We start from the raw sequence: 21,303 nt of genomic DNA, 5'->3' as shown, positions 1-21,303 counted from the left end.
TGAGACCTGACTCTTTCAACCATAATTTTATTCTTACCTATGCCTCCTATTACAATTAAGGGTAATTGACCCACTGCCTTTTGTCTCTTTGATTTATCGTCTTTCATTTTGTACGTGAAGTCCATACCTACTTACTTATTTTAGGTATACAACATATTCGTCTCCTTATCCTAACCATTTATTTTCTCCTCAAACTCACCTAAAAGCAAGCCTCAAGCCACCCAGTAAGCATATTTTTGGTATCACACCAAGCATATACTGATGGCTCAACTTCTACAATATTACAACCCCTTGGTGAATTTACATAACACACATGTATAACATCTAATTCACCATAATGTATTTAATGCTATAATAATTTTATCTAACAAATGATGGGCAGCCATCTTTAACTAGTATATCAATAAAGAGGGAAATTACTTTTGCTTTTTTGCAGTATGTGATGGTCGTACTGAAAGGATCATTAGACATATCATTTGCAGGGAACAAGGAACCAGCTGCATTTGCTGAGATTGTATCCATGGGTGGCACTGACTCTGATGTCAAGAGAAACCTTATTGCTACCCTTGGCACCATTTTGCACAACAGGTTCTCCATTCCCACAACCCGATTCTTTCTCAAGGTTTACGATACAACCATGCCTCGCAAACTGTCAAAACAACCCACTTGTATTGATCATTCTCCTTGTGTTTTAAGAAGCATGATATAGCAGTATATCTATCCATGATATAGTTCACGTTTCTTTCAGATAAAAATCAACTACTCCTATTTTGCACAAGTTTTGCTGAAGAAAGAGCTACATAAAAGATAATAAGCAATACTACCTAAATTGAACTCGATTCTACAAGATGTAATACTCTGTTTTCTTTCCAAGAGTAGCCACTTTGCTACTTTCAAAAGTTCAGAAAATCCCTTCAAGCCTCAACTAAAAGTATTAACCTTTTACACAACTACAGAAGAACATATACTAATCTTATCCACAAATTCAAAATGATGGATATAAATATTGTTGGACAAAGGACGCCTAAGTTTCTAAGAAGAAATTACCTATTGCTCCATATCAGCTTTATATCGCAGGCAGAGTTCAGCATTCGTCTAAAACTATAGCTGAGGAAAAACACCTTTTCCCGATAGCCCTCAAGTTAGGTGTTTGCCAACCTTTACCCTCCTTATAACATTCAATCTGCAGCCACAACACGTGCGTTAGTTAACAGGATATATATATGTATGTATATATATGTATATGGTGTATATATATATATATATATATATATATATACACACACACAAGATGTACATAAAGCTCTAGACATACCACATCTACTATCTCCTCATTGGATTGAACCCCTCCAATTACATAGATGGATTCCTTTAGAACAGCAGCAGCTGAATACCCCCTTGAATGGTTCATTGGCTCTCCAATCATCCATGTCTCCAGACGGGGGTCATATATCTCAATGCTTGGTACCATTGTAGATCCATCATAGCCACCAACTGCATATCTACATACCAATTGTAAAGCTAAACGAAATGAAAACACTCGCAAAGTCAAGAAAAAAACAAGAGTATTGTCTAACCCTAATAGAAGATGCCGATAAACACATAAAGAACCCCCCCCCCCCCGGAAAAGATGACTATTTATACATCTACCCTTGAGGGCAGTGGACGTCACTAAAATACAGAAAAAAGGATAAGAACATACAACTTTCCACTCAAGGCGACCAACGCATGGCATCCTCTCTTTGTGTTCATACTTGCAATTTTTGTCCAGGAATGTTCTCTGGGATCAAATCTTTCAGCAGTCCTGAAATAATAGCTAGTAAGCAAGAAGCCATAAGAGAATAAAGCATAAAAGTTGAACTACAAACAGCTTTACATATGCAGATAATCTATACTTAATGGAACAAAAGCAGTTTCCCAGACTTCTCGAGAAATACATAGAGTTAGCATAAAGAAGAGAAGGTAGATGTAGGCAAAGTACAAGAACCTCTACTTCTTGGGGAAGAGCATGGAAAATAATACTTTCATGGTTTGAGAAAATGAGGCTGACATGGAAAGTATCAGAAAAAGAACGGTAATTGTGCTATAACTTACGCCAGGTAATTGCTTCCATCATACCCACCAACAGCATATAATGCACCATTGATTTCTGCTGCAGCAAGAGCAAATCTCTGCAAATATACATGCATGGAAACAAATTCACATCAAAGGAGAAAACATAACACTTGAAAATGAGATGCTTCCAGACACTAACTAATTTAATTAAAGACAGATGGAGGTCCTGGAATTCCAAGCTTTGCTAGCAACTATTTCCCACAATGGACTTGGCTATTGTGGATAACACAACAAAACAAAATACGACACTTTAACCAATTCTGACCCTCTACCACCTTACTTATCAACACTTTCTTAAAACATTTAAACTACTTCAATATAAGGCCAAGAGGATTAAACAAAGAGACAAAAAGGACTTGGAGATTAAGGACAAGATTAACTCATGTAGATTTGCTATAAAAATTAAAATGATGAGAATAACTTTCAAAGTGTAATACAAATCAGCATTCTGGTCAGAACTTAGATTTTTGACTGAAATGATCTGTCACATTGCAAATTATTTTTGCCCGGCCAAACAAAACACCAATTTTTTAGCTTTACAGATGCTTTTTGAACGATAACAGAACATAAAAAAAATACAACAGGAACACTAGAGTTAACCTTCAGCAACATGGATTGTGTATTCATCCATCGTCCTACTTGAGGATCATACATTTCAACCTCTGAAAAGCATTCAATCCCATTTCCACCACCAAGCACAAATATTTTGTCCTTCAAAGCAGCACCAGCTAAGCTACCCTTTTTCTCTTTCAGAGAAGGGCACTGAGTCCACTTATTATCAACTGGGTTATATGATTCAACTTCAAAGGAAAAGAGTTCAGCAGTGTCAGCAACTTGAGAGAGATATGGGGATAACAAGGGGCAGAGAAGTAAGTACAAAACTGTACCTGTATCGTACCACAAGCTTCCAGTTCCACCACCAAATACATAAAGTTCTCCACTCAGCTTTGCAACTGACGCATATGCACGAACTGAATTCATTGGTTTAAGTGACTTTAACACATCAAGTGAAGGCATATACGAGTCCAAAGCTGATAACCATGATACACCATCATATCCTCCAGCAAGGAAAATCGACCCATGCTTCAGGTGTACATCATCATTGCAGTCAATCATCATTTCATCGGCACGTGCACAAACAGTATTTGAGGATTCCAGCATCATACATTTATATTTTAACTGAGCAATCTCTTGTTCTGCATAAGCCTGAAACTCCAAACCACCTAGAGTTACTAGGTATTAACTTCTTATCTTTATACATACAACTGCATGTTTACCCAAACGGTATGAAATTGGACAAAGTTAAAATCCTAGAAACAGACTTTGGGAGTTCTGGAAATCCGAATTTGCTTGCTGTCCTTCTCAAAGAATATAACATTTAATGCTACATTCAGTTACACCTCTGTTTCATTTTGGCTACAGCCATACACACTACGAACCCAATGTCATTCCTATTGGTTCATATTCTTGATGTACTCACAATCATTATAACCAGTTCTAATCTGTTGAATTTATAGATTTGGTCTCACAAAACCCAATAAGAGTCCTTTAATACGGAGGCTCTTAGCTAAAAAGTTTCTTCTAACATGTAGGACAAAAACTAAATAAATATTTTCATCCCAGAACAATAAGGAGTGCTTGGAGAAGAAAAGCGATACCCCTTCACGAACCCAAGCCTATTAGCCCAAATAAAGTGGATAATCTCAATTTCAAGTATTTTGTGTTCAATGATTTAAAACCTAATTTAGGACTTCAAAACTTATCAAACTATGCATTTATAACTATACTACTCGTGTTTTATCCCTCCATGTTCTTTGCAGTAACAAAACCAGTGTACAGCCAATTCAAACTCTGTTGTATGACATTAAAACACTAATATGTAAGGTCTAAGAAATTTTCTGCTCTTCACCTATTATCAACCAAATACTTGGAATTCCATTTAGAGAATCTTAATAAACTAAAGTAAACATCCATCCATGTTTCACTCGTTCTTTTCTAAAGTTTTTCAGGAGCAATCCAAATTTAAAAATAATGGTCAACCAAATATTTGGCTCCATTTAGCCACATTACTTCATATAAAAAAAAGCATTTGGCTCCATTTGGTCTCTGAATCTTGAAGACTATCCTACGATATTGCATATTCCTATCGTTTCACCTTATTTTAAGCAAGGAAATAAATTTTAAGTTTCTTATAGAGGGTATTAAATCATTTGCATGACAACTCATTGAACCGCATATGAGCATTCACAGTCTCAATCAGTTACCATCATCTTTTACATTGTTTATGGATTATCGTTATTGTAAGAACAGTAAGGTTTCAGTTTATTTTCTCATGCCCTCTCACCACCCGCCTCCTAGAAAACAAAGGGAAAGAGGAAAAACATACATCTTTTGGTTCCTCATAGTACCAAAAGACATCCAACATAGAGCAAGTTCTAGCATCATTAATAACCCACAGAGAGAAATTAGGAAGGCTAGAAATTTTAGCACATAATAGAGATGTCACCATAACACCGAGAATGCAAAGAGATAAGGTTTACCAGCTTCCGCTCCAAATTATCCACCTTATGAATGTGCTCTTCCTTAAAAGCTTTCAGTTCTTCTATTCCTTGAAGAAGCTACAAAAGAACAAAATAGCTCAAGTCATGTAAAGCGGTAAGATGCTGCTGTGGGAGACAAAAATCGGCAGATGAACAACCTGAGCTATAACAGATGGATAACCAGTTGAGTCATAAGAGCAGCCTATATTCTGCTCTTCCTGCAAAGTTTCTTGCCCAATGATTGCGTCATTTATAGACGGAGATAAGAAAGCATTGGTGGTTTCCTCTGAAGGCTCATTTGTAATGCCACTTGAGAATTCCCGCTGAAGGGCCAATTCTTTAAGTTTTATGTATATAAGATCCTTCTCATCCAATTCTGCCTGATTATCTGGCTGCTGGATACCATTTGAATGTAGAGAAGTGTCTGTAGCCCCCAATTTCCCATTCAAACCAGATGAGTAGGCAAAAATATCTTCTAACTCTTGCGACTTAAAACACCCATTTTCCTCTCTTTTGTCATTGGCAGGTAAACCTAGGATTATACTTCTCTGTTTTGCTGAGTTTTGTAATGGACTACTACTTGGAGTATATGCAAGAGACGAGAGCTTGGAGATCAATTTATAACTCGCAAAGAGAAATTAGTAAGGCTAGTAATTTTAGCACAGAATAGAGATGTCACCATAACACCGAGAATGCAAAGAGATAAGGTTTACCAGCTTCCGCTCCAAATTATCCACCTTATGAATGTGCTCTTCCTTAAAAGCTTTCAGTTCTTCTATTCCTTGAAGAAGCTACAAAAGAACAAAATAGCTCAAGTCATGTAAAGCGGTAAGATGCTGCTGTGGGAGACAAAAATCGGCAGATGAACAACCTGAGCTATAACAGATGGATAACCAGTTGAGTCATAAGAGCAGCCTATATTCTGCTCTTCCTGCAAAGTTTCTTGCCCAATGATTGCGTCATTTATAGACGGAGATAAGAAAGCATTGGTGGTTTCCTCTGAAGGCTCATTTGTAATGCCACTTGAGAATTCCCGCTGAAGGGCCAATTCTTTAAGTTTTATGTATATAAGATCCTTCTCATCCAATTCTGCCTGATTATCTGGCTGCTGGATACCATTTGAATGTAGAGAAGTGTCTGTAGCCCCCAATTTCCCATTCAAACCAGATGAGTAGGCAAAAATATCTTCTAACTCTTGCGACTTAAAACACCCATTTTCCTCTCTTTTGTCATTGGCAGGTAAACCTAGGATTATACTTCTCTGTTTTGCTGAGTTTTGTAATGGACTACTACTTGGAGTATATGCAAGAGACGAGAGCTTGGAGATCAATTTACCGGCTTGAACATGATCTAACTCATAGCAGAAATGGTTCTGACTATAATAGTTATCCATAATTAATGGCTTAAACTGACTTTCTAGCAGCGGTTGACATTGCAGACGTACACGTATTTGAACCTTCATAATGAAACAGCAAAGTTTGAGTTTTTCTTTTTTTTGGACTAGACTAGAGGCATCGACCAAAGGAAAGAATCCCGAGAAGAAAGATGATACTAAACCTGCGCAGGAAATTGAGTTTTGAAAGAACCATCTGACGTCCAAGCATATTGATCGATATACATTTGACCAGAGCCTGCAGCCTCATAGACGCCGTAAAGCTTTCTATCGCTGTAGTTGAACAAAAATAATGGCAAGCCTGGATCTATATTCTTCACAAAGGAAAAATGTTGAATAGGCAAACCTATCAAAAGTTTTTAAATATTAGCATACTTGAATAGATGGTGAAAAGAAGAAATAAGAAAATAAAACATAAAACACACTCTCATATGACTCGACACAATAGTTCTGATTTATTTCTTCTTCGTTTTTTCTCTTTTTCCTTTTTTTGGAAGGAAAGATACTATGGACAAATAACTGACCAAATAGTTGTTTCGAGAGACACTCTCTCATCGTGTTATTCTTGCAACCAAATATAACGCCTCCAAGCTGACTTCTACTCAAGTTTCTAAAGCCTCTAGCATTGTTTGCCTGGTTTGATGATGCTACCATGATTGGCTGTGTTCTCCTATCCTGAAAAGAGCACAAGGATAAAACTAAATCGCCATCACTATAAGAGGAAAATAATTTCCGTTTTAATAAAAGTACTCCGAAAACAAGACATAAAACATAATTTCAGTCATGAACAATCTATTTTCCAATGTGCAGAGCGAACAGCTAATGAAAACCTGATGTATAAAACTAACTTATGGAACAGTCATTGCTTTCTCTTTTTGTTAATGTACGAAAGAATTTCACATCCCAATATGTCTGTACGCAAATTAGTTCTTTAATAGGAAGTCTGACAAAGCCTTATTTTTCCATTCAGCTACTCCAATAGAGCATGAAAACATTTTTGCAAGAACATGTGAACCGAAGGATAAAACAGAATTAAAACTAGTGATCCAGACTTTTCTTTGGATCACAATGACATTTCATCAGTACTAATGACTTTCTTGCAATACAGCAATTTTAACCAACAATACATGCAGAACTCTTCAAAATTATAACATAGCATTCTTTGCACTTCCCTGCCATTGCGCTCCCTCTCCCCTCCCATGACAAAATGACACCATGCACAGGCTACCCGGAAAACTAGAAGAAAAACATATCAAATTTAACCAAGTTGGAGAATACTATAACATAGTGTTCTTTCCACTTCCAAGCCATTGCACAACCAAACACTCTGCCCATGCACCAAGAAAAACTAAAAGAAGATCTCAAATTTAACTCAAATTTAACCACATTGGCCGAAAATTATAATAAAAGAATTTAGCCAACACCACAGCCAGGCTACACAGAAAAACTAAAAGGCTCTAAAATTTAGCCACATTGGATCAAATTAAATCAGGAAAAAAGATGAGCACTTAACCCCACAACAAAATTGTATAGAATAATGCAATACTTTCACCAAAAAAGAACAAGAAATTTCATCAACTAGCTCGGTTAAAAGCCCCTAGTTCATAACTATCACAAAAGTAATGAAGCAGGATTACTTCAATTCTTAACAGGGAAAAAGGAAATTCAGCAATCTAACCAAAATACATGAGGAACTCTTCATGGTTATAACATAGTTTCCTCATGCTTCCATTGCACCCACCCCCCACCCCAGGCCAGGTTTTGAAAGGAAAAACATCTCAATTTTAACCATGTTGATGAAAACTATAACATTGAACGTTCTTTCCTTTTCCATGCCATTGCACAACCACCAGGTTCAAATGCAAAAAACACTAAGTGATTTCTTCTCATCTGACACCTTGGTGGACCGATTACATGTGTGGTGGGCGGTAGCGGGTATGATGGAATAGTCTAGGTACACAAGCATAAAAAAAATATCCAACTTTCAATCGCACACAAAAGGTGTAATCTAATGGTCAATTAAGTGTGAGGAATCGTGAGGTCTCGGGTTCAAATCCCAGCATAAGCAAAAAACACTAGATGATTTCGGCAGTAAAGAATCCGGTGGAATAGTTAAGTGACGACAAACTCACCCGGACACCACAATCATTTAAAAAAAGATCCAACTTTAATCAATTCGAACAATCAGTATCACAAAAACAAAAAAACTAAACCCTAAAACCCCAACACGAATTTTTGAAAAATGATGCAAAAATTTCACCAAAAACAAGGAAATTTCATCCACTAGCTTGGCTAAAAGCTCATAGTTCATTACATACATAAAAGTTAATGAAGCGGGATGATCTCAACAGCAATTTGAGCAAAAAAACAGAATTGATTGAATTCATACTTAATAAGATAACGCTTTAAACCCAACTGGATGATATATAGTTTCCAGTTTGCAGTGAAGCAAAAGTGTGTACATTAACTATAGTTGTGCTTATATTGGCCAAGAAAATATGAATATACGTACATTGAATAGATACAGAAGAGGGTTTTGAAGAAAGAAAGGGGGAATTACCAGATAGAGAGCTTTCGAGGGGAAGAAAGTGTAAACGCATGCGCGAAACTGCCTTCTTACGGAGCATTTCGCGTTAAAGTTGATCACATCCAACACTACTTAAATTCCCCTCTTCCTCCTTTTTTTTTTTTTTTTACTCCTCTTAATCAAACCCCTTAACCTTAAAAAAATGTGAGTTATCTTATTTAAAAGATATCCAATTTTTAAAAATTATTTCAAGTTTAGCAAGTTTTGATTAACTTTTTCAGACCTCATATTTGAAGGTCTGAAGTTTTAAAAAAAATTCAAATTTTGACCTTCGAGTTTGAGTTGCCCTCTCTCAAAGCTTAAATGACGCCAGGTAGCCACTTTTAAGCATACGGTTTAAAATATATTCACAGTTTACGATGTATTTAAAGATTAGTCAATTTTTCTCGAACTTCAGGACACAACGTCCTAGAGTTTAAACCTCAAAATTCAAACTTCAGGACAGTTCGAAAATTGTGTACAGAAATTCGAATATTATGTCCTGAATTTTAAATTAGTAGATCAGGGATTCAGGACACTTAGTCCTGAATTTCAAATTAGCAGCTCAAAAATTCAGGACACTAAGTCCTGAATTTTCACATTCAGGAAACTTAATCCTAAAGTCCTAGAGTTTAAACCTCAAAATTCAAACTTTAGGACGTTGTGTCCTAAAGTTCGAAAATTGTGTCCATAAGTTCGAATCGTATGTCCTGAAGTTTAAATTAGTAGTTCAAAGTGTCCTGAATTTCAAATTAGCAGCTCAAAAAGTCAGGACACTAAGTCCTGAATTTTCAAATTCAGGATACTTAGTCCTAATGTTTGGGTGAATTGGCTAATCTTAAAATACATTGTAATTTGTGGATATACTTTAAATAGCGGACTTAAAAGTGGCTATTGCTGCACTTCGCCCCTTAATTTCATATCTGAAAGCCTGAAAGTTTTAAAAGTTAAAAGTTTTAAATTCAGACCTTTGAGTATAAAGTTGAGTTTTACCATATCCTAACTTCTGACCTCGAGTTTGAATGTGAAATTAATTCAAATTTCAGACCTGAGATCTAAACTTAGGTTTTAACAAAGTCGAACTTCATATCTGAATTTAGAAATTTTAGATCCTCAATTTTTAATTGCAGATCCACATATTTAAAACGATGATACGACTAAACTTTAGAAGTCTTATAAAATTAATTTTTAATTAGAGGTCCAAAAAACGGCTATTTGTGCACTTCTGTAAGAGTTTAGAAAACACAAAGCATTTGGTCGCTTATGCCCCTCAACATGGCCCCTAATGAGGAAGGGCCTAGCCCAATAGAATGTCGTGCATGAGGTAGAGCTCATAGTACCCGATTGATTGATCTAGCTTGTTCTTTGCTTTGGTAGGGAATCACTTAGCTATACTTCCCTTTACCTTTTCAATTGAATAGATAATTGCATTGACCTTAAAATCAATCAGTTTGTGAAATAATTGTCAAAATTTTAAATTGTTAAAAGAGTTATGTTTGCCTCTTTTAAATTTTAGAACTTACATGCAATGGGAAAACAAACCTTTTAAAACATAGATGGAGAGGGAAGAAAATACACACAGCATGGGGAAATATTTCCAACAGATTGTCAGACAACAATTTGCACACTTATTATGCAAGTGCTAAGGCCTACGAATTGACATTTTCCTGTGGCCAAAACCAGTTGGACGGGTGGGCTTCTTTTAAAATGATAGGAACACAATCATTTGCATATTGGGCTGCCTTTAAAATAAGTTTGGAGTATTATCACATTTAGCCAGCATCAGAAACTATTTACATCTGGTAGCCGAAAAAATATATAAAATTTGTATAATTTTGGTATATAACATACAGAATGTATATATATACAAAAAATATATAAATTTTATACATGTTTTCGACTATTATTTTTACAGCGGCTATATAGTGTCATTTTTCCAATAAGATTTGGGCACAGCCCACCAAAATATTGACTTAGTTTCTTGAAATCTTTATACAAGTAGCTTTGGCTAAACATTTTCAGTATAGATAGATTTTTACTAATTTTATATATATATATATATATATATATATATATATATATATATATATATAAATATATATATATATATATATATATATATATATATATATATAACTCTATCTTAGTTTAATTTATTCATGAAATAATACATTATACGTTGAAAACTGTTTAGTCGTAAAACGGTACGGTTGAATTTATGCATGGTTTATAGACAAGTGAATCGATTCGATCCTAAAATGATAAATGAATTAGACAAAAGTGTAAGACTTAGCCTTGAAATTGAGATAAAACAGTAGATATATTGGTCGCGGGTGCAGAGCTTCCGGAGGCAGCAAGAATAATATAAGTAAGCAAGAAAGTAAAATGTTATTGAGCTTTTTGATAGAATACAATGTGTACTTGTCAGAAAATTCATCTCCTTACAATGATAGTAGAGCCCACTATTTATAATTGTACATAAGGAACAAGGTCCTAGGATCAAGCCGCTCTTAAATAAAAATTATGAGGGCCATAGAAGAGTGTGTAACGGTAGGCAGTAAATGCCTTATTCTCTACAACGGACCGTACACTTAATACTATAGAATATTCTTCATTAAATGCTACCAGGTGGTAGACATTTACTTCGCTTTTATGAGTATCATTCTCTCCGATAACAAGCGAGATCATTGCCCTCGGGCTTGACTGTCTTCTATCTTCGGCTCCACGTGTCACTTTCTCATGCGAACATTAAATATGACATATTTTACCCCATACAAGTAGTCCCCCTGCTTTCCGGTGGCATAACTTTATGTCACCGGGAAGTTGGTAGAGATACCTTTTTTGGCAGGAATTCTCTGACCCCCTCTGAAAAGTTTCTAACGGTTGATTAGATGCACGTGTCTCCGCATTTAATACCCCAAACACATGTCATCCCACGATTCAACATCACTTTTACCGGTTATCGAGATAATTATGGCCACGATTATAACCGCCTATTCCTTTACTTATACACATCAAACTTCTTCATTTACACTTCATAATTCTCCAAACATTCTCAAACTCTCTTTACTCAACTTGTACTTTGTCTTCAACTTTTCTTTAACCTTATTCTTCAGAGAAACCCTTCCTTTCTTTATGATAAAAATGGCTTCTTCATCTTCCAAAAAACCCAGTTCTTCAAAAAAAAAAGAAGGTAAAGTTGATGATGGTGTTCCTCCTACGGTGAGTACCATCATCCCAAGAAGTCTTGTCACAACTAAAGACTTCGAAGAGAAGTATCCTTCCGCTAACCCTCGTACGTAGGCCATTGGCATGTACCCTTCTTTCATTCGTCCTTCCAGTATTCCAACTGTGAAAGAGGACTAACATTGCCAAGATTTAGACATTATCGCTCTTGTTCTGGCGGAGCATATTACCTTACCCAAGAAGGGTTTCACGTATTTTTATACGTATCTCTTCACTTTGGGGCACTTCTCTTTTAGCGGGGAGCTTGACTCCGTTATTGTGGAGTTCTGTATCCGTTACCAAGTATGCCTGGCACAAGTAAGTCTTTCTATATGGAGGACAATCGCTTGTCTTCGGTGTCTGTGCTAGGAGAAAGGAGAGGAGCTAACCCTAACTCGATTAATAAACCTTTATTCCCCCAAGATTTTTCACAGGGGAATGATAAATTTCAGCAAACGTGGCCACTATGCTCTGCTATCCCGCATGGATAATGACAACGACCATGGGTGGATGGAACGGTTCGTTGCAGTTTTCACCGGGGATATCATTCCGGCCACAGCTTCATCATTTCCGGAATTTTGGAACCGTACTCATAAGTTCATCATTTGTTTTTTCTTCTAGCTAAGGATCATCCCATGCCATTATTGATTCTTCGTTTTTCACTTGTTTCAGCAACTCGGTGGGTTCCGCCGAGGATCGAAGTCTTGGACCAGTGGTTCCAAATGATTTTGGATGTTACTATGCCCGAGACCCGTACGTGGAAAGAACTAGCCCTTAAATATGGGTGGAAGGCCAAAAATCATGGTAAGTAAAACTCATCTTGTGTTTACCTTTCGTATAAAGAAGTTAATTAGCCTTTTTCTCCTATTGAATTCAGGTCTACCCTAGGGTTCAGTTGTCGTCCCCGAGGAGGACATTTTGGCTAATCCTACTGATCCGGCGAGGTTGATGTAGGAGGCTTTTACCCGAACAAGTGTCTCTGGACTAGCTTTTGGTGCAAGTGCTTCTTGTCGGAGTTCCCGGCCGGAGAACATGCAACCAAAAAGACGCTGCTCCACCGCGACCGGGGGAAAGAACAAGAAAGCAAATAATGCAGCACCTGAGTCATCTCCAGATGTTGTGAAGATGAGCGCCGCGCCCGAGCTGGTTTTAGAAACCGTAGTGATCGACAATAATGAAGAAGCCAGTGATGAAGGGGCTTCTCTACATAGAAGACAATGACCTTTATCAGCTCAACAGAATGCTCAATCTGTTGAGCTAGTTACACCAACCGAGGATGATGCCTCGACACTCTGAGGGGGAGTTTGATATGGTAGAAGATGCTAACTCTCTCTTCCGAGTCCCAGTTACCGTGCCCGGTATTGTGAGGTTGAGTACCGGGTCCCTTCCGTCTTCGGTTGACGAGCAGCCAACAACCAGCACTGCGCTTTCTGCAGCCGACTCTCACCCTACAACGCCATCTGCTTCATCTCCCTCTTCTCCAACTTTTCCTTCACCACCAGCAACTGCTACATCATCTCCACCAGCCGCAGCTACCCGAGAAGAGGATGTCCCTCTTCCCCAGCCCTAGTTCATGGGAATTTGGGGCAAAATTATTTTGTCCCCTTCGAAGATCCCCAAAGGAGGAGGAATGTTACCCTCTCGGTCTCTACCGGATTCCATATGTTATCCCGTCCGATGGAGCTTGCTAACTATCTAAAGCCTTTAGCTTTATAAAAAAGATAAGGATAAGATATAAACTCTCTCGGGAGAGTATTTTTTTGAATAACGCCATGCACAATGCATTTGCAGTATATTCTTTGTTTCCTCCGTTGTTTCTTCTATCTTTGTTATGGGTAGGTTTTTGAATTTTCATTTTTGTTTCGTAGGCCAACTTTCTTGCTTCCGAAGGCCTTCAAAGATTGATTCGTGATAAGGAGGAACTTACCTCCGAACGGGATTAACTTTTGGTCGAGCGAGACTAGAATGTTGCTCGCCTCTTAGAACTAGAAGCACGAGTTGCTGAGGCTGTTGCTTTGGAGGCTCAGTTGCAGCAAAATGAGCAAGAAGTGGTAACCCTTAGTTAGGAGGTCTCCCCGTTAAGGGCACAATTTTAAGAAACTAAGGATGAATGGGCTGAAGTCCATAATGTCGTACTTGCTGCATCCGACCGTGAGGCTGCCTTTGTTGAAAGATTGAGTAATTTGGAGGTAGACTTAAACTTCCAAGCTGAAGAGCTTGATGCTGTCGAGGAAAATTATGCCCGTTTGAAGGAGAAGCATAAGCGGACCATAGAGCATAATAAAATTTACAGCTCCACTATCTGTGACTTTGATGTCATCCTCCGATCCATGAGATTCGCGTGGGATAACCTTTCTGCTGAGGTTAGCCTAAGAAGAACTTCAGCGCTGAGCGGCTTCCCTCATTATTGAAAAAACATATGCTATGTACAACATGACGAGAAAAACCTTGGAAGAAGCCAAAACGGGTGTCATTGACTTTGATGCCGAAATTGCTAAGGCCGGTGAGTTGTTGTCAACTGCCAAAAGGGGTCTTACAGTCCGACCTGATGCTACCAATTCTTCTGGTTCCGATTTTGAGTTCTTGGGAATTGAAGAAGAACCAGAAAGTGATGATGTTGAAGGCCAAAATGATGAAGTCCAAGATATCGAGCCGGCAACGGATCTACCCACTTCTCCTGGGGCGTATATGCTTCTCTTCCTCCGGGTTCCGGAGATGCATCAACTTAGTTTTTGATTTCTTTTTCATACTTTTGTACTTGTGTTGTTTGGCATATTTATTGTGAATAGAAGTAACTTTTCGTTCAAGTATTCGCGCAAGTTTTTCTCCTTTGCATCTTTTTTCGTTTAAGAGCTTGCGTAAGTTTTGCTCTTTCTATTTTTTGTTCGTTTAAGTGTTTGTGCAAGTTTTACTCTTTGTGTCAAATAGTGCAAGGCTTTGGGTGTAGTTTCCCCCGAAAGCGTTTGGATTTCGGGCACCAGTTCTTCTGAAATCAACCTTTTAACTTGAGGGTTTTCATAAAAGAGGGCCCTCTTATGTTTACAGTGCTTTTAAAGAGGACGTCTCATATTCATTACGACACTAGTATTTGAACTATTTGTTTAACTTTCAAGTGATAAAATCAATTCATCGTTCAGACAAGAAACAAGATATAAATAAAAAGACTTTACTTTATTCCTTCCATTTTTAAAATTATAGAAGCATTCATTGTGCTAAAAAGAAATTGTCATTTCTTGTGGCTAACTTGTACAACTTGTTTTTATGGGGCTGGTCGCGCAGTCCTCAGTCCCGATGATACAACTATGTTTTTGGGTTTCGTATTTCGGTTGATGTAGCAGTCGTTGTTGCCGTATCCCCATATCATTCCCCCCAATGTTCGAATGCGAAGGATGCGAATTTGAACACTGGAAGTTTTATACCTTCGATAATCCCACTAGTGAATTGTAGATAATCTTTAATTCGATATCAAACTTCACTTCCCCTTAGGAATTTATGATATCAAGTCAAAGATTATCTAATAATCCCCTAGTGGCTTGCACTTGTCAACGGTCGGGTAATCTCTGTTCGACAGCAAACTTTACTTCCTGGTAGGAACTTTGCTATCAAGCAAAAGATTATTTAACTGCTTCGTAGTGGTTCTTTGCTTGTATACCTTGTCATTTAAAGGTCTTATTACTGTTGTTGAAGCTTCCTTCGTAGTATGCTTTCCGTTTTTGTCTCATTAAAAACGTTTCCAGAAAAACCCAATTGTAATAAAAACTAGACAAAGGGAAAAAAAGTACAATACATACTTTCAGTACAAGTGAGTCTCATCAGCAATAGTATCTCTTGAGGTGAGCAACATTCCAGTTGCTTGGCAACTTTTCTCCATTTAGTTTTTCTAACTCGTATGACCCTTTCCCGATGACAGCTGAAACTCAGTAGGGGCCTTCCCATGTTGGACCTAGCTTCCCCGCATTGAGCTCTCGGGTGTTCTGAGTTACTTTCCTTAAAACCAAGTCTCCCACTTTGAAATAACGGAGGTTGGCTCTTCGATTGTAATATCCTTTTATTCTATGCTTTTGGGCTACCATCCTTATATGCGCCAAGTCCCTGTGTTCATCGAGCAGCTCCAAATTGACTAACATTGATTCATTATTTGCTTCTTCGTTTACCCGGGAATATCTCAGGGTAGGCTCCCTACTTCCACCGGGATCAGAGCTTCTGCTCCGTACACAAGAGAAAAAAGGAGTCTCTCTCGTGCTTGATTTGACCATTGTTTGGTATGCCCATAGTACACACGATAGCTCTTCGGGCCATTTTCCTTTAGCTGCTTCCAATATCTTTTTGAGATTATATATAATCAATTTGTTTGTTGATTCTGCTTGACCGTTTGCGCTCGGATGATAGGGTGATGATGTGATCCTTTTGATTTTCAAGTCTTCAAGGAACTTCATAACCTTTGCGCCTATAAATTGCGGCCCGCTGATGCAAGCTATCTCTTTTGGTATCCCAAATCTGCAAATTATATTCTCCCACAAGAAATCTACCACTTCGCGCTCACCGATCTTCTAGTAAGGACTTGCTTTAACCCACTTAGAAAAATAGTCAGTTAAAATAAAAAAAATATTACCTTACCGGGGGCCGATGACAGTGGTCCGACGATATCCATTCCCTACTTCAGGAACGACCATAGTGACAAAACTGAGTGCAATTGCTCTGCCGGTTGATGTACCAACGGTGTGTAGCGTTGACATTTATCAATTTTTTAACACTATGCCGAGCCCAGACCCTTTCGGAGGAACAGTTCTTATGGCCTGCCTTAGGGTTTCCCCTGAGGGCATGGTTAACACTATGCCGAGCCCAGACCCTTTCACATTGGAAGCTTCATCCGTAAACAAGGTCCAAACTCCTAATGTCTATTCTGACACCATTACTGCTTCTTTGGTAGGTTAAGGTAAAAGTCCCGGACTAAAACCGACCACAAAGTCGGCCAAAACCTGTGACTTAATTGTAGTCCTGGGTTTATATTCTATGTCAAATTTGCTCATTTCGACGGCCCACTTGGCTAGCCTACCTGAGAGTTCAGGTTTATGAAGAATATTCTGTAGGAGAAAAGTGGCCACCACAGCTATCGGGCTACATTGTAAATAAGGCCTTCGCTTTCGAGCGACAACTACGAGGGCTAAGGCTAATTTTTCCAAATGTGGATAGCGAGTTTTTGCTCCCGTAAATTTTTTAATTACGTAATAAATAGGATATTGCATACCTTCATCTTCACAGACTAAAATGACACTTACAGTTACCTCCGAGACCGCTAAGTAGATCAACAGTTGTTCACTTCCTCCGATTTTGACAGTAACAGAGGACTTGAAAAATACTTTTTCAGATCCTTCAAAGCCTGCTGACATTCTAGTGTCCATTCAAAGTTATTCTTATTTTTGAGGAGTGCACAAAAATGATGGCATTTTTCAAAAGATCGGGAAATGAATCTGCTCAAAGCTGCCAGTCTCCCCGTTAGCCTCTAAACCACTTGGTAGCTGGTCCGGAATATCTTCTATGGATTTAATTTTATCGAGGTTAACCTCGGTCCCCCTTTGCGACACTAGAAAAACCAGGAACTTACCAGAGCTGACCCTAAACACACACTTCTCGGGGTTAAGCTTCATGTTATGCTTCCTTAAGATGTAAAAGGTTTCTTGCAGGTGTTTCAGATGGTCATATGCGTTTAAAGACTTAACCAGCATATCATCTATGTCCACTTCCATAGTCTCCCCATTTTGTTTCTCAAACATTTTGTTTACGAGCCATTGATAAGTGGCTCCAGCATTTTTTAGCCCGAAGGGCATCACATTGTAACAATATGTGCCGAAATTCGTGATGAACGAAGTTTTTTCATGATCCTCCGGGTTCATCTTGATTTGGTTGTACTCAGAGAAAGCATCGAGGAAACTTATTAACTCGTTCCTGCTCGTCGCATCAATCATCTGATCAATGTTTGGCAATGGGAACGAGTCTTTTGGGCACGCCTTATTTAAGTCCTTATAGTCTACGCACATGCGAAATTTATTATTCTTCTTTGGAACTACCACTACATTAGCTAACTAGTCAGGATACTTTACCTCTCAGATTAAACCAATATAAAGCAAGCGAGTTACCTCTTCTTTGACAAAATTATTCCTGACCTCGGCAATAGGACATTTTTTCTGTCTTACCGGATGGATGTTGGGATCCAGGTTTAGGTTTTGCACAACCACTTCCGGTGGGATACCTGTCATATATGCACACGATCACGCAAAACAATCAACATTAAGTTTAAGAAATTCAATAAATCCAGACCTGAGTTCGGGGTGTAGTCCTGTCCCCACATGGAACTTCTTCTTCAAGAATTTTTCGAACAATGCAGTTGTTCAAGTTCTTCTGCCGTGGATTTTGTTGCGTCTGTTTATTCCGGCACCTAAAAATATCCTTATACCTGATAGGATTCCGATGACTCCTCCCCCTGGTTGACTTCGCTCGGCTCGGGTGCAGGGGTCGGTTCCTATAATTGCTATGTTGCATGCTCCTTCCCTTTGCTACTGGAAACTGATATTGCATTCATCTCTCTTGCTGTCGGTTGATCGCCTCTTATTTGTTTAATTCCTTGAGAGTTGGGAATTTCAGCAACTGATAATATGTTGATGGCACATCCTTCATCTCGTGCAACCACGGTCTACCCAGGATAATATTGTAGCCCATATCATCGTCCACCACTTTGAATTATGTTGGCCGAACTTGTTGGGTCCACTGATAAATGTGGAATTTGACTACTTATTAGTACCTTTTTAATTTTGTTTTATACCAAAAATATTAATTTATGTTCCCATAACTAATGAAAGTGTGAAAATTGCAGGAATGTTGGAGATTTGGGCTCAAATGAATAAATCCAACTCAAAAAAGAGTGTTCCGGCTCACAAGGCAAAAAGGGGCACAACAGACCAAAAGTGCGGTCCGTAGAAGTATTTCTGCGGCCGCAGAAGAAAGTGTGGACTGCAGAATTCTCCTTGCGGCCACAGATCTGTTGTTGAAGCTCAGAGATTGAATTAAGAGAAGTGTGGACCACACACAATTTGTGCGGCCGTAGAACATGGTTGCACTGGCAAAAATTCAAAAAGTTTAGAGAGTGTGCAAAATGACCAAGGCTGAAGCCTTGCTTGAAGTGCGGACCACACATGAATTGTGCGGCCGCATATCAAATTGTACGGCTGCAGAATCTATCCACATGCAGACTCAAGCAATGTGAGATCGTAGAACCTCCCGAAGGGCAATTTTGTCAATAAATTTTTGGCCACTATAAATAGACGAAAATCACCTTTTTAGGTCATGTTTTGAAGTTTTCTTAGCTGTAGCCGTTGTAGTTTACCATTTGGGTAACTTATGATCATTTTGGGACAAATACATCATAGTTTATTATTTTAATTTTATATTTTGGCTTTAATTAGTGTTTCTTCTTTATTTTATTCATTTTCTACTATGAGTAACTAGACATTTACTAGGGTTGTGACCCAACCCTAGTGTGTAAACCTTATGGTTATTTAATTTAATGCTTGTTTATGATTGGGTGTTTGTTATTTAGCCTTGTTCATGCTTTAATTTTAGAATTAATGGTTGCAAACATTGATTCATACATTTTTGACTTGGTCTTACTTGAGAAAGAGAGACTTAGTTTAGGAAAACTTGCATAACAAGAAATTGGGCTAGTGAAGGATTTGACTAGCCTAATTAAAGGGTTTGAACTAGAGATAGGGAAAACCCGACTTGAGCTCATATCAACTATTTAGCTTGATACCCATTTGGGGTTAAGAAAGCCAAATTGGGCAAAATCACTCTATAACAGAGAGGTATTGAGTGGGTAACTTAGAGTTGAGATCTATAATACACCCCAATCACTAAAATAAGTGTTAACTTAATTAATCCATTAGGCTAACACCTAGGCAAAGGTTACATCCCTAGGCTTTTTACCTATTTGAAAACAACCAAAAATAATTAGTCAATTTCTAGTTTCATTTTTCTAGTTAATAATTAATAGAGTAGTTCATAGAAGTAATTTGCAACACCAAATTTTTTGGAAGTGTATTTAAGCTATTTCTTCTACACGCAGCAAATGTACACTCTAACACCCATTCTTAGCTCCATGTGGAAATCGACCCCGACTCATAGTTGGGTACTATTCTTCCACTGGCATCTTCCACTCATTGTTGAGTGTGGATTGGGAGTGGATCAATTTTTGGTGTCGTTGCCGGGGAGTTAAAATGGTGTTAGCTATATATTTGAGTGTGTTTTTGGAATATTTTTTTTCCCTTCCGTGTTACTAGTTTGTTTAAGAAATTTTAGGTACAAACATGGCGAATAATGAGCTCGAAAATGTGCCTTTGGGGGACTTGGACGGTGAGGAGGGACAAGTAGATGAGGTACCTCAAGAGCCACAACCCAATCGGAGAGGTCGGGTACCACATGACAACGTGCCCGTTCCACCCCCATCTCCACCACGAGTAGCTCAACACCGAATATTGCCCAACGAAGGTTGTGCTAGTGCAATAGTCCCTCCCGTATAAAGGCGAGCAACTTTCAAATCACCAATGTGATGCTCACTCTACTTGAGCAACGGGGCTTCTTCACCAGTGCACTAACCCAGAATGCTTATAAATATTTGAAGGGATTTGTGGATACATGTTGGGGAAGAAAGCAAACTAATGTTTCTGAGCATGCATTGAGGCTAAGGATTTTTCCCTTCTCTCTACGGGGGAAAGCTTTAGATTGGTTGAAACATTTTTCGAACCATTCAATTCATACTTAAGATGCGTTGGCGGCCAAGTTCATTGCTAAGTTTTTCTCTCCTGGGCACATGGCTACACTTTAAGATGAGATTTTGGCATTAAAACAAGAGCCGAATGAACCACTACACTAAATTTGGGAGCATTATAGAACAATGGTTAAGGAATGTCCCAACAACGATATGACGGAAAACATGTTGCAACAAGACTTTTATCGTGGGATTAACACAACCAACCAATGTGTAGTGAATCAACTAGCTGGTGGGAACGTTATTACTATGCCTTATGAGGGGGCGTGTGATATTCTAGATGAAATGGCGGAGACGTCATCGATTTGGAAATCCCGGGACAATGTTTCACAAGGTGATCCAAACATGATCCACCTCCAAAAAGAATTGCAAGACCATGGGAAAGCCATTGCCGAATTGACTACTACCATGACTCAACTAGCAAAGGCCTAACTAAATCAAGTGCAAACCCTTAAGCAAGTTCATGCTATGGAGGGAGTGAATGTTTTGGTGAATAAGAGGAGGGTCACGGGTCCACAAGTGCATACTCGAGTGAAGAACTATGTGTAAGATGATGTCGGTTTTGATCAAGATGATTCTTATAATGAGCAAGAGGAATAAGTGCAATATGTGAACAATTTTCAAGGGCAAAGAAATAACTTCC

The 21,303-nt window shown here is 38.3% G+C and overlaps 1 protein-coding gene across 1 annotated transcript; it reads right to left on the bottom strand.

Moving 5' to 3' along the window:
* Positions 1 to 233: 233 nt before the first annotated feature.
* On the bottom strand, positions 234 to 8,908 carry LOC107822519 (uncharacterized). Its single transcript, XM_075233281.1, has 12 exons — positions 8,609 to 8,908; positions 6,573 to 6,723; positions 6,213 to 6,394; positions 5,527 to 6,111; positions 4,656 to 4,733; positions 3,003 to 3,321; positions 2,716 to 2,915; positions 2,095 to 2,171; positions 1,703 to 1,804; positions 1,316 to 1,502; positions 1,048 to 1,183; positions 234 to 649 (listed from the first exon to the last, which is right to left on the bottom strand). Exons 2-11 carry the CDS (start codon positions 6,700 to 6,702, stop codon positions 1,085 to 1,087), a joined length of 1,959 nt encoding a protein of 652 aa, XP_075089382.1. The 5' UTR covers positions 6,703 to 6,723; positions 8,609 to 8,908; the 3' UTR covers positions 234 to 649; positions 1,048 to 1,084.
* Positions 8,909 to 21,303: the final 12,395 nt, after the last annotated feature.

The sequence above is a fragment of the Nicotiana tabacum genome, chromosome 2 (genome assembly GCF_000715075.1).
Source record: "Nicotiana tabacum cultivar K326 chromosome 2, ASM71507v2, whole genome shotgun sequence".
Lineage (NCBI taxonomy): Eukaryota > Viridiplantae > Streptophyta > Magnoliopsida > Solanales > Solanaceae > Nicotiana > Nicotiana tabacum.
This window is presented reverse-complemented; position numbering and strand designations above follow the sequence as displayed.